The sequence below is a fragment of the Anolis carolinensis genome, chromosome 3 (assembly GCF_035594765.1).
Source record: "Anolis carolinensis isolate JA03-04 chromosome 3, rAnoCar3.1.pri, whole genome shotgun sequence".
Lineage (NCBI taxonomy): Eukaryota > Metazoa > Chordata > Lepidosauria > Squamata > Dactyloidae > Anolis > Anolis carolinensis.
Window position 1 is genome coordinate 217,728,927 of NC_085843.1, and position 13,298 is coordinate 217,742,224.

At 39.6% G+C, this 13,298-nt stretch overlaps 1 protein-coding gene across 1 annotated transcript in view; it reads left to right on the plus strand.

Annotated features, from left to right (window-relative positions):
- sgpl1 (sphingosine-1-phosphate lyase 1) overlaps window positions 1–13,298 on the plus strand; it is a 65,484-nt gene that overhangs the window by 25,970 nt on the left and 26,216 nt on the right. The window contains exons 4-6 of the mRNA XM_008106648.3: window positions 100–247; window positions 2,485–2,564; window positions 11,235–11,363. Coding sequence (XP_008104855.2) covers window positions 100–247; window positions 2,485–2,564; window positions 11,235–11,363 — 357 coding nt within the window. The remainder of the gene's footprint in view (window positions 1–99; window positions 248–2,484; window positions 2,565–11,234; window positions 11,364–13,298) is intronic.

The following is a 13,298-nucleotide window of genomic DNA, read 5'->3' on the forward strand; positions in this document are numbered from 1 at the left end:
TTTCTCAGTTTGTCTTGAGGGGATTAGGCTTGTAATGATAATGAAAAATATATAGTGAGTCTTAATAACAGTGCCATTCATTGCTTTTCTGTTTTATAGATACAGAAGCAAATGAACAAGACTATGGACGATATGGCTTCTGGTTTGTCATTCTTGCAAGACAAAAAGCGTTACATCAAAACCTTGCCAGCAAAAGGCCTGAGTCAACCCGAAGTCTTAAAAATGATGAAAGAATACAATGCTATGGGTATGGATTTGAGTGTATATTAGTACATGTGCATCAACGTCATAACTGTTGATATGAGTGTGCAGTGGAAATGGGGAGGATGACTAATAAGTAACAGGAAAAAATTGTAAGATGCTATACAATTATTGCATCAATTTTCTGTATTTTTAAAAAAAATATTGTGTGTGAAAGGCAAACAAAAAGCAAAAATCTAGTATAAATAGTACAGTAACTAACGGAAACTGTACGAATATAGCATCTTATCAAACCTTTACCCTCCGTCCTCACATCCGTGAACCCACTACCTATGACTTCTAACACTACTCAATGTAAATTTTATACCTATTAAAACCTGCCCTTATATCTGTTTTAATAAATTTCCCTTGCAGCTACTTTAAAGTCTACATTTCTTTTCCTTTCAAAATATCCAAATGCCAGTCTCCATTTTCTAGCGAATTCCTCAATGTTTCCTCCTTGAATACCATTTGTTAGCTTGGTCATTTGAATATATTCTAATAGTATTTTTTCTCTACAGTCCTTTAAAAGTAACTCTTTTTCCCCCTTCCCAGATTTTGCTATTGGTAATCTCACAACAAAGCTATATTGGCAAATTTCTTCATCTCCTTTGCTGATTCTCTTGCTGAATAATCCTAAAAGACACATTTCTGGGTTTTTCTTAACCTTTTTAGTAATCATTTTGTTTCTTTAACCGCTTTTTCCCAAGAATTTTGTACCAATCTACAGGTCTACCAAAGAGAGAAAAAAAATTACCTTTCTGCATCTTACACTTCAAGCAATCCCCTCAATAAGATGTATCTATTTTAGTCTCATCTCAGGGGTTATGTAGCTTCTGTAAAACATTTTGTACATATTTTCTCTAATGGATCCAGCTATTTAAAATTTAAATCCTCTTTTCTATAGATATTCCCAATTCTCCAAATCAATACTGCTCAATGCATTCGATGAGGCCATAGTCAATTTGCTTGTCGATGATTTTTTTTTAAAAAAATGTTATTTAAATGTCAATTTAAGATGTTATTTTATATTGTATGGGACATACAATATGTCCCATACAATATGGGACATATTGTATGGGACAGAGGATGGGTTAGAAATAAAATGATGATGATGATGATGATGATGATTATTATTATACTTTTCCCTAGATTTTTAGTCCACGAAATCTTAGCTGTTTTATTCGGTTATTCTTTAAGCTGTGTTCTAAGATATATTAATCCTTTATTACCCTTCTGAAAATGTCCTTTGATGCCGATTTTCTTTTGGAGAACCCAACGCTAGCATCTTTCATAAATCTATCATGTAATTGATAGTAACAAAATTATAACATCTTGAGGCCACTTGAATGTCCATGACTGCATATTGTGGATTCCTGGCAAAGCACTAAGGTCCTCTCTATAAACCCCAGTGTTCTCTAACATGGGACCATGTCAGTTAAAATTGTGCCAAAGTAGAATATTATATAGTGTGAAAGATACCTAATAAATAGCAATACTCTGAGGACAATTCCAACGTTAAAGGAAGGGAGGGAGAGAGAAAAGAAAAACCTTTTTTGTAATACTATTTTTTCATTTTATGTTAGAAAACTGTCCTGAGCAGAGTTGGCCCCATGGTGAAGGCCCCATGGTGAAGGCAAACATTTGAATGTTTTTGGAAAATGGAAATCTCCATAACCTTTTGGAGATTTTATGATCTTTAGAAAGGCATGACCTTGTCAGAAATCACAACCTTTTGAAAAATGATGCCATAATCTCTTGGTAAAAGCATTACTTGTTAGAGTCATAACCTTTTTGGGAAAACAGCAGTCACCAGCATTCATGCAAGGCAACTACGTTTCTCAGCTGTTAAACTTATGTACCTGGGTATGTCTTTGAACTGTTAGGGACAAGGATATGCCAATGCACAAACATATATATATTCAGCAGAGTTTCAGAAGTGTTCCGCCCCTCCCACAACAAAGAGCTAAAGGAAACTGCAAATCAATATACACATATACAATATAGTAAGCAATCTGATTTCTGTACATAACAAATAACTAGTGGAGGCTTGAAAAAGGTTGCTATTTCCAACAAATGTAAAATGCTAATTACCTTATGATAATTTTCCAACCAACATTCTTCTGTATTGTTTTCTCAACAGTGGATGTTTTTGGTGTCAGAGGAGAGTGATTTTGCTACTTGCATGACAGTAATAAATTAGTTAGACTAACATGCGTTTGTGTGTGTGTGTGTTTGTTTCAGGTGACGTACACTGGGAAGATGGCAAAGTATCTGGGACAGTGTATAGTGGAGAAGAGAAACTCACCAATCTGCTTGTTAAGGTAATGTGGCATGGTTGTGGCTGCAGTATACACTTGATCCTGTTTGATCCTGTTCAGATGCATGACATAAAGAACAACATCTCATAAAAGATGACCCTTTGGTAAGGAAATGCAAAGGTTGACAAAAGAAAAAGGCCTTGGTGAAATACCTGATAAGTGAAATACATTCCCACAAGAGGTAACTGTACATGCTTGGGAAAAGATAAGATAAAATAGTTTTGACTCAGTAAACAGCATGTCATAGAGGAAGGCACACACGGATTATGACTTCCTGGGGATTTACTACAGTGGAGGCTGGTCACCATGAAGCTCCACTGCTTTTAGGCTGTTCAGAAAGCTATGCTAATTGTACACTGCCACAAACCTGCTGTGCTAGCCTCCTAAGATTATGTAAGAAGCTCAACTATTTTGACAACATACAATATCCTGTTTGTTGATGGTGATATCCTGCCTATCCTCCCATTTCATGCTCTATATTGTAGTTGAGCTGAAAGATAGTGGCTGGCTTAAAACTACCTTGTGAGCTTGGTGATTGTGTGACAATTCAGAGTCACATTGCTCCAATTTTAATGCTCTTAACACCACCACGCTGGTCCTCAGTGTATAAAAAGTGTGAAGCGACAAAAGGTTTTGAATGGGAATTCCTGTTCAGGATGGAAACCTGATGGAGTAACCTTCATCTCTTTCTTCATTATGTTAGCTAACATCATGGAGAATACATAGCAGTTTACTTCTCCTGAAGCCAGATGTACCTTTTGTTGTTCAGAGAGATGATACGATATGCTTGTTAACTGAAGAAATACAGTGGCCCTCCACATTTGCAGGTTTGACTTTTGTGGATTTGCTTATTCACAGATTTGATTGTTATGTTCTCACTAGGAATCTCTAGGTCCTCAAACTTGATTGTATGGTCAATTTCTTGCAGGACACAGAAATTCTTAGAGAAGTGCTCTTTCATGTAAAACATTGATGTTTTTTTATTCACATTTTTTACACTTTTGCACTCTTTACCCTGGCAAATGTGGAAGGCCCACAGTAACGCTAAACATTGTCCTAGAAATATGGGAGTTGCCTGTCTCCATAGCATGTTAATAAAATAATAGTGTCTAGATTCTCATGACTGGAAATCCCCTTTTTATGTCAGCCTTTGTATTTTGTTTCCACTTACCCTCTGTTTGTAAGAGAAGCCTCTCACAAGGATGGTAAAAACATGGTAAAAATATCAAAACACCTGGGCATCCCCTGGACAACGTCCTTGCAGATGGCCAGTTCTCTCACACCAGAAGCGACTTGCAGTTTCTCAAATCACTCCTGACATGAAAAAACCTTACCCTCTCATGGATGTACACAGGCAAATGCACGTATATTTCGTTCTTGCAACAGATTGTAATTCCAAAACTGTCTCTTAACTATGAATCAAATGGAAGTTTCATCATATGCAGGGGAACTGAGAGCAACAAGTTGCAGAATCAATTAAAGTGCCATAATTTGTTTCACAATTGAACAGCAGTAACAATATTGTGCAAGAAAACTTTGGCATTGGCTCTACTTCTTGCAATTTTGTGTGTGTCAGGAGCAACTTGAGAAACTGCAAGTCGCTTTGGTGTGAGAGAATTGGCCGTCTGCAAGCACATTGCTCAGAGGATGCACTGATATTTTGATGTTTTTACCATCCTTGTGTGGGAGGCTTCTCTCATGTCCCCACAAGGAGCTGGAGGAAGCTCATCCACACTCTCCCCGGGTTGGATTACAATTGACAACCTTCAGGTCAGCAACCCAACCTTCAAGTCATCAGTCCTGCCAGTACAAGGTTTAACCCACTGTGCCACCAGGGGCTCCACTTCTTGCAATAGTACTTCTACTAGTAGTTTTTATTATTTATAGCCCACTTTTCTCTGTTAATCGAGACACAAAGTGGCTAACCGCATTAAAACACAGTCATTGACAATAGTAGGACTCTTTTACTCTAAGGAGTTTTTTTTTAAAAAAAAAATCTAAGGTACATGATTTAACATTGCAGCCCTAATTCAATAGTGAACCACTTGTTGGTTGGAAATGGGCAGAAGTCCCTATACTTGGCAAGACCCTCTTCTGGTGGCTGCTCTCTGAGGCTTGCTGATAGCAGTGTGTTATTAGGGCTGTCAGAGGAGCCAAAAGGGCAATGGAAAAGGTCTGAGATGAGGGACAAACCAAGTTATGCCACATGTAAACCTCCAAAGTGACACATTTAGGTACAGGCAGTCCTCATGTTACAAACAAGATAGGTTCTACAGGTTTGTTCTTTAGTTGAATTAATATGTAATTCAGAACAGGTACATTTTTTAAATGTAACTCCAGTCTCACACATACACACACACGCACATGTATATAAGCTTTAGATAGCATAGGGAAGGGTTTGTTGTGGTGTTTGTTTTTCTGTCTGTGCCCCTGTTCAGAAGATTTCACCTCACTTCCTGTCCCTGTGATAATTGGATTTTGAAAAAATTGGCTTGTTGTGGAAACAAGGATGGGTGATACAGCTTCAGTGGAAAAAGCTTGTCCCCATGATAACTTTTTCAGAAGTGAATTTCCATTCCTAGGGGTAGATTCCTCACTTTCTGTTGTCTCACCCATTCTTAACTATATTTCTATCTTGGGGACTGCCTGTATTAAGTTATTTCCAGTATCTCTAGGCTGGATGGGGAATGAATTCAGTTGTGTTTCCAGCTGGCTCAGTTTCTGCTTAGCTGACTGTTGGCCATCTTTGCTGGGTCTATGAGCTGGACATGGTTAACCATCTTACAGGATGGATAACAAAAGTATTATAGTACCAGTGAATAAGAGCTGGAGGATTCCCAAGGACCAACTAAAGTGCTCCTTTAGGGTCCAGCAACTTGGGGTCTTCCAGGTTTTGGATAATAGGTTCCAGATTGCGTATCGTCAGCCATGCTGGCTAGGACTTCCAGGTGCTGAAGTCTATAATATTTAAAGAAAAAGTCACACACATTTAAAATTCAAGCTGCAATAACCAGGTGAAGTGAAAAGTATTGTTATATATTTTTCTTGCCCAACATGCCTCCAGATGTCAGGGACATTCTGGGAGTGGGCAAATACAGTGGATTTTGGCTTTGTTTATTGTTCAGTTATTGACGATGATGATGATAATAATAATTTCTTATCTGCCTCTGATTAAATGAATTACATAACTAAAATGCACAGAATGATTGAAAACACAAAAATTAAAGATATATATGTGTGTGTATATTTGTGAATTAAAACACAAACCGTTAGACATTAAAATCATCCATGCATAAATATAAAAATGCCGATTTAAAATGTGTAGTTTGAAATAGATTGAATAGGCCTTCCAGAAGAAACAGGTCTTTCATGCTTTTTATAATTCAGACAGCATGTTGAGCTTTCGGAGGCTGACAAAAAGGTCCTTTGGGTGACAGTTGCCATTCTCGTCCTGGCTGGTTGAGGGATGTGGTGATTAAATGAAGAGAAAGCTCATTTATGGTAGGTGTTTGAAAGGAAAGGAAAGGAAATGAGGGTCTCTCTCAGCACAGATACTGTAATTACCCCTCTTACCCGTTTTGGGAAATCCTTCTAAATAACTGGCCATGGTTTCGGAGCTCTAGAGCTTTGGCCCCACTCGGCTGAAAGTGGAGATGATGACCATCAAAACTCTGAATTTCATTTCTTCTTTCTGCTTCTTAGTACACCTGAGTTCAAAATCAGATGTATGTTTATTGTCAAGATCTTTACTCTGCAATACATTTGGGTGGGACTTTTTAATGGCAGCTCTACAAGCCAGTTTGGGGAGAAAAGGGCAGTGGCAGTGCTTGACCAAGTGCGACGAAGTAGCAGCTCTGAACTTTTTCTTACTTTTCTTTATTCCTCAGTGAGGGAACTGATGTGTAATCTAGCCAAACTGGTAAAATATTTCTTATTTCTAGGTGCCTGGGAGCTTTCCCTGTCCTGTCTCATAATGTGGCATAAGTGCCTCCTATAAAATCTTCTTAAGCCCTATGAAGAAAAGGCTTTAGATTGAGAAGCTGGTGAGCTGGCATGTGGTTCTTGTTTGTTTTCATCACCAGCCCTTTTCATCTCCATATTCTTTTTTTCCCGTGCAGCCATCTCATTACCAGGAAGAAGTGGAATGCCCTTTCTGTCATGTATATTTTAAAATAGGGGTGGTTTTGTTCTCTGTTTTACTTTTTCTCCCAGCACCCTCATTTACAGTGCCAATCTGTACCCCCTCCTGTTTTTTCGCATGTTCTTTTCAAAACTAAATTTTACTTGCAAGTTTTGCATGGATCACTGTGCATATAAGCAACATTCCCACATTTTGTTGAAAATCTCACTCATCAAACCCTTAAATTCAGTGTTTTCTTATAAGATGTACAAACATTTGTGTGTCACAAAACTTTGCTGAATCAGCCACCCTTGATTGTTGTTTTATATGAAATCCATTTTACAAATTAAAATGTAGGTTAAATGAATATCTACGTATGATATAATATTGAGGTGTATTTGACAGCTATTACAGTTTCACATTATAGAATGTGGAGCTTGTATTAAGATATATAATTTAGAGGTGTAAATACAGAGACAAGAGACGATATCTAGTATTGGTAATGACTCCCAGTATTAATAACTATGTGGGATTTCACAGGGATATGCAAAACTGCAGACAATAGCAAACCCTATTGAAATGAAGGACATCAGGTCCAAAAACACCATAGAATCCTGCTGGAGGATTTAGAACATGCTAAGGGAGGCCATACTTTTGTCAGCTGTTGATAAATAAAAACACAGATATCTGTCCTGTGGATATAGAGGTTATACTATGATTATTTTTTCTTGAAGCATTTATGTACACACAAAATAACTATACTGTATGTTTAAAACATTTACATCTCAATTGTTGCAACATAAATTAGTTGTTATATTGCTGAATGTATTTAAGAACTTCAGCTTCAGGTATATACCAGACTTGATCCTGGATTTGTTTTTAGCCATTTCCTTCAGCCAGCCCAGCTTCTTTGGTATATTCGGGTGCTTATAATTATAACAGAACCATGTGGCAGCTGATTCCGGCTCCTCCTCCCTTATTTGGCACCACAGTTTAATCTTTTTGATTTTCCTTTATTTACTTGATTCTTTTTATTTAGTGGAACTGACTGGGAATTAAGGATGTGTGAGGATGGGTGGGTGGGATGCGCATTTGGGGACTTGGGTGAGCCACCCTTTTCGCTTTTTTCCCTCCTTCCCTTCCTCTCCTTCAAATACTTCTAAATAATAATAATAATAATAATAATAATAATAATAATAATAATAATAATAATAATCGCAGCAAACAAAAAGAAATCCTAATTATCTGAAAACTACTACAACCTAATTACCTCTCCTCTAGAGTAGAAAGTAGAAACGCCTTTAAGGAAGCATTAATCCTGAAGCAGAAAGGTGCCCAATCCAACAGGGTCTGCAGTAGAGAAAAAAGTGGGTTTTTTAAAGGAAGCCCAAGGAGGATAGGTCCAGGTCACCATTCTTCCTTTCCGTGGGCCTCCTTAAAATGTCTTGGAAAGCTCTGTGACCTGCTGCAGGGAGAGAAAGTGAGTGTCTTCTTGCAGCACCTCTTCTCTAGAGTAAAAACAGCTTTTAGGGTGCTTTCTTAACCCCGTTGCTGACACCCAGGCTCTCTTGAAAGAAAAAAGGAAAGGCTCCCAGGAATGGAAAGCCATTATTGCCAATCGTCCGGATCTAGTCACAGTTTTCGGCTACAGACCGAAAATGGCTATCAGGCTATCCACCCATTTTCGGGAGGCTTGCAAAAACGGATACGGGGGTCTACTGGTATCTGGATAGCAGAAAAGGATGGAGGTTCAGCCGAAATGCACAAGCCTAGTATATACTTTTGTCACTTATACTTGGTTTTATTGAGGCCACATTGACTCAAATATCCTTTTACTGAAAACACTTTTAAAACAAACATTCATAAAATGAAATGTTCAAGTATAAAATATTTGAGAAACCATTTTTTCATATGGGAATGCAGGAAACATGAAGTGGCACAAGTAAAAAAAACCTTTTACATGTGCTATGCCACTATATGGTTAGTTGTATAAGATTGTTGCAGTCAGGATCCAAGCTAGAGTTTCTATAACTGAGGTCTTCCAGATGTGTTAGCCATAGATATCATTGACACCCAGTGTTTGCAGTTGTGAATGGAGCATCCAGACGACATTAACATGAAACAGGTAGGACTAATGGGGTTTTTCTTATGTTGTTGCACTACCACTTCCAGCATGATTCATCATTGGCTAGGTTGGCTAGGGATACAAGGAGTTGTGGTGCAACATCTGGAGGGCCCCCAAGCTGCGGACCCGTGCCTTCAGGGGGAGTGTGACCCCGTCAAGCACAGGTTTCCACCCTATGCCCCAATCCACCATACGACTGACCTGGAGGACCTCTGTCTTGTCAGGTTTGAGCTGCAGCTTGTTTGCCCTCATCCAGCCCATCACAGTGGCCAGACACTGGTCCAGTATCCGAGGGGCTTCCTTGGAATTTGGTGGAAAGGAATAATAGAATTGGGTGTCATTTGTGTAGAGATGGCACCGAACTCTAAAACTCCGGATGACCTCACCCAGCGGTTTCATGTAGATATTGAACAGCATGGGGGACAGAATAGAACCTTGTGGGACCCCACAGGTCAAAGGCCAGGGGTCTGAGCAGATGTCCCCCAACTTCACCAACTGGGAACGGCCCTCCAGGAAGGACCAGAGCTACAGAAAAGCCGTGCCCCCGAGACCCAACCTGGAAAGCTGTCCCAGAAGGATACCATGCTCGATGGTATCGAAAGACACTAAGATGGCTAGGAGAACCAGCAGGGTCACACTCCCCCTGTCTAGCTCTCTGCGGAGGTCATCCACCAAGCCGTCTCGGTACTGTTCCAAGGCCTGAACCCAGGCTGCAATTGGTCCAGAGAGTCAGTGTCATCCAGGAATCCCTGGAGCTGGGAGGCAACCACTTACTCCGGGACCTTTCCCAAAAAGGGAAGGTTGGAGATTGGTCTGTAGTTGTTTAATATCGAAAAATCAAGGGACACCTTTTTCAGTATTGGCTTAACTATCACCGGTTCCAATGACAGATTTATTATCTTCATGAACCACTCTCCAAGTCCTCCACCAGCTAGTTTGATTAACCAGGAAGGGCAAGGGTCCAGAGCGCAAGCGCAATAAACCTTTGGAACCCAGCGTATAGTTTAAAAGATGTGTGGGTTTGGGCACAGAAGGAGAAACAAAGACGGGGAGTGTGTGTGCAAATTTAAGCCATCTTTCTGCTTCTAGGCTATAAACCAACCTCAACATAGTTTTTCTCTTTCAAAGAATTTTTAACCCTACTTGCTTGTAAAAAATTAATAAAGTAATTCATTGTGTTCATTGTTTATATCCTGCCTTTTTCTCAAATGGAGCAATGATGCCTAAGGATGCCCCCTTCCTGAGGCACTTCCAAATATTATACCTCACAAAAGTGGCCTTCTATAGTCATCTGGTTGGTCATTTTGGGGAACAAAATGCTAGGCTACATATGGCTTTCTTTAGTTTCAGCGCCATTCTTGTAATATTGTTAATTCATTAAGGTATGGATGAACATGTGTAAATAGGTATGGAGTAGTTACACAAACTGTGCTATTCCCTGGGACACACAAAGCTTTTATTTTAATGTGGAAACAACCTGAAGAGGTACAGTATGAGTTACTTAGGCCACATCTACACTGCTATATAAAATCCAGTGTATCTGCTTTGAATTGGATTATATGGCAACGTAGACTCATCAGATCATGTGGATTATCTGATTTGATAATCTGAATTATATGGCAGTGCAGATCCAGCCTTTGAAGGATTTGTGCAAATGTATTTTGCTTCTTTACTTAAGTTTCATCATTCACAATGTTCTTTTAGTATCACATGGAGGACTTTCAGTTCAAAACTCTTCCTTCCGTGGAAAGAATTCTAAGAAGGAAAATAAATAAAAAGAGAAATGTACTTTTCAAATAGTTCTGTTCTGCATAGTTTACAAGAATGTGACCCAACTACAGTCCCGTTCTTTAACTACAAAAAAAGAATAGTTTTTTTGTGTTATGTATAGTTAAACCTTCTAAGGTCCTTCTATGCTGCCATATAAAATCCAGACTATCTACTTTGAAGTGGATTATATGACAGTGCAGACTCATATAATGCAGTTCAAAGCAGATAATGTGGATCATTTGATTTGATAATCTGGATTATATGGCAGTATAGAAGGGGCCTAATTGATAGACTGGGTTTGTTCAAAAGGGTGAAGAAGGAAGCTATTCGTTCTCTACCCTACAGTTTCCCAAGGTTTTGAAAATGTGCTAGAGAAGGCTGGGGACTCATTGGGGGTAAATTTAAGGAGCAAGAGAGGAGGGGGAAATATGTTGCTTCAGGAAGAATAATCTGCAGTGGCCAGTGTGGTCAGGGTATGTAAAGTACTCTGGGAAAATGTAGAAGAAATGAGCTGTGGAATGATCTTGATGTTAAATTCATTAAACCCAATCATACTTAGTGGGGCCGAATTGAGGCAGCTTTCTCCTGTACTTAAAAAGCTATATTGGCAGTACAGACTTGCAGAATTTTAATGTATTTCCCTTCCTTTCCCCATAAGGTTTATCAGGAGTTTGCATGGAGTAACCCTCTTCATCCAGATATCTTCCCAGGCTTGAGGAAGATGGAAGCAGAGGTGGTGAGAATGGCTTGCACACTCTTCCATGGTGGACCCAATTCTTGTGGAACGGTATGTCACAACGCATCCTTTCTCAGTCCAAATTTGCACATTTACCTTTCTGCCAGCTGTAGTGCATGTGTTTGTGTACATGTTCCATTATGGAAAATTCTCTCTCCCTCATTGGCCTATTTCCAAAGCAAACTGGAAACACTCTGTGTTTCCAGGTTGAATTTGAAGGTACTCACTGACTGACACAAGATTATTCACCCAATTACAGCCCCACAGTAAATTGGAATGACTCATTACAACTGTGCTGGTAAGCCGGTTGTCTCGTGAAAGCCTTTTATACAACCAGTGCACTGCAGGTAATTAGGAATTTGCCAGCAAAGCATATATCTTAGTAGCTGGAATATTAATTGTTCTGTCTTCTACAATGTGAATGCAACATCAACTATACTTGCTCAACTCAAGGGATCTCCTACATCCCAAGTTCTTTTACAGTGTGTGGACACAAACATTTGCAGCATGCATTGTTGCTGCGTTACTATCTTCCTTTCATTACATCTTTGTTTTTATTTGCATAGGATGGTTTTAGAACACCATAAATAGTGTAACAATTTTCTAATTATTGAAACTCATGATGTAATTATAATGCTGTGATAAAACTATAATTATACATGCAATAACAATGTAAATTTATTATAATTATAAGACCTATAACAATACTAAATGCATTCCAAGAAACTGCAAATTAATAGTCTTTCTTGGATTGGAAAAACGACTGGCAGGTGTGTTGTGGAAATCTCCTATGAAATTGTCACGACCCAGACAGCAAAGGCACCAATAACCATACACAGAGGCCAGAATCTATCTAATATCTTTATTAAGGAAATATATAAAGTTAATAAAATCAAATATAGGAAATAGTCCAGAAGTAGACCTTTCAGGAAAGGTCAAAATTAGTCCAAAAAGGCAATGTCCAATATGAAATATTAAGGTCCAAAGTTGTAATCCAATAACCGAAACACTCACTTTGCCAAGCAAAGTGAGGGGAGATGACAAGGTCCTTTAGTCCATGAACTTGAGCAAGGCTAGGAAATAACTTGATACTTGAAACAAGGCTTGAATCGTGGAACAAGGTAACGAGGAACAAGAACAAGGTCCGTGGAATAACTTGGTAAAATCCGTGAAACAAGGCAAGGTTTAGTCCTGGGAAACAAGGCAAGGTCCGTAGGTAAACAAAGGCTGGGAAACAGGAGCGAAGGCTGGAAACCAGGACAAGGCTTGAGCAGGAACGAGGCTTGAAACGGAGCGCGCTGTCCAGACACAACTCGCTCCGGAGGCTGACGAATTGACTCCGCGAAGTTACTTCGCGGGTAAAACACCTATATAGAGTCTAACTTTCCCGCCGAAGCAGTTCTCTGGGAACCAGAAACGAAAGCTAAACTCTAAGACCAGATGTTTGACTCCTTAAAGATTCTCACGAAAAGCAGGCTTAATTGGCTAAATTCTTAGCTGCTATTCTAGCACTCCTGCGCGAAGCTGCTTCCAAACTCCTCTGTTGTTTACAAAACTCATGGCGAGAGAACACAGGAGATGTAGGCTCAGGGTTTGTTTGACATACTTCTGGGACACAACTTTCTTGCAGGTGCAAGGTTCCCAGATCTGCCTGGGAAAGATCTGGCTGAGAAGATTCCAGTTCTGACTGGGAAGGTAAAAAACCCAAGTTTTCTTCTTCATCAGGCATCACAATGTCATGAGCAGGACTACAAGGCCCATGAGTCATCACACTATCCCCCTCCTCAAGCCCCCTCCCAAACTGGGACTCTCTCCCCGAGGCGCGAGGTCGCGGCTTGGCGGGATAGGTCTGATGAAAGCGACGGGTTAGATCAGGAGCATGGACTGCAGAGGCGTCTTCCCAAGAGCGTTCCTCAGGGCCAAAACCCACCCAGTCAATGAGATATTGCAGGCGGCGGCGGTGAAAGCGAGAATCCAAAATGTCCT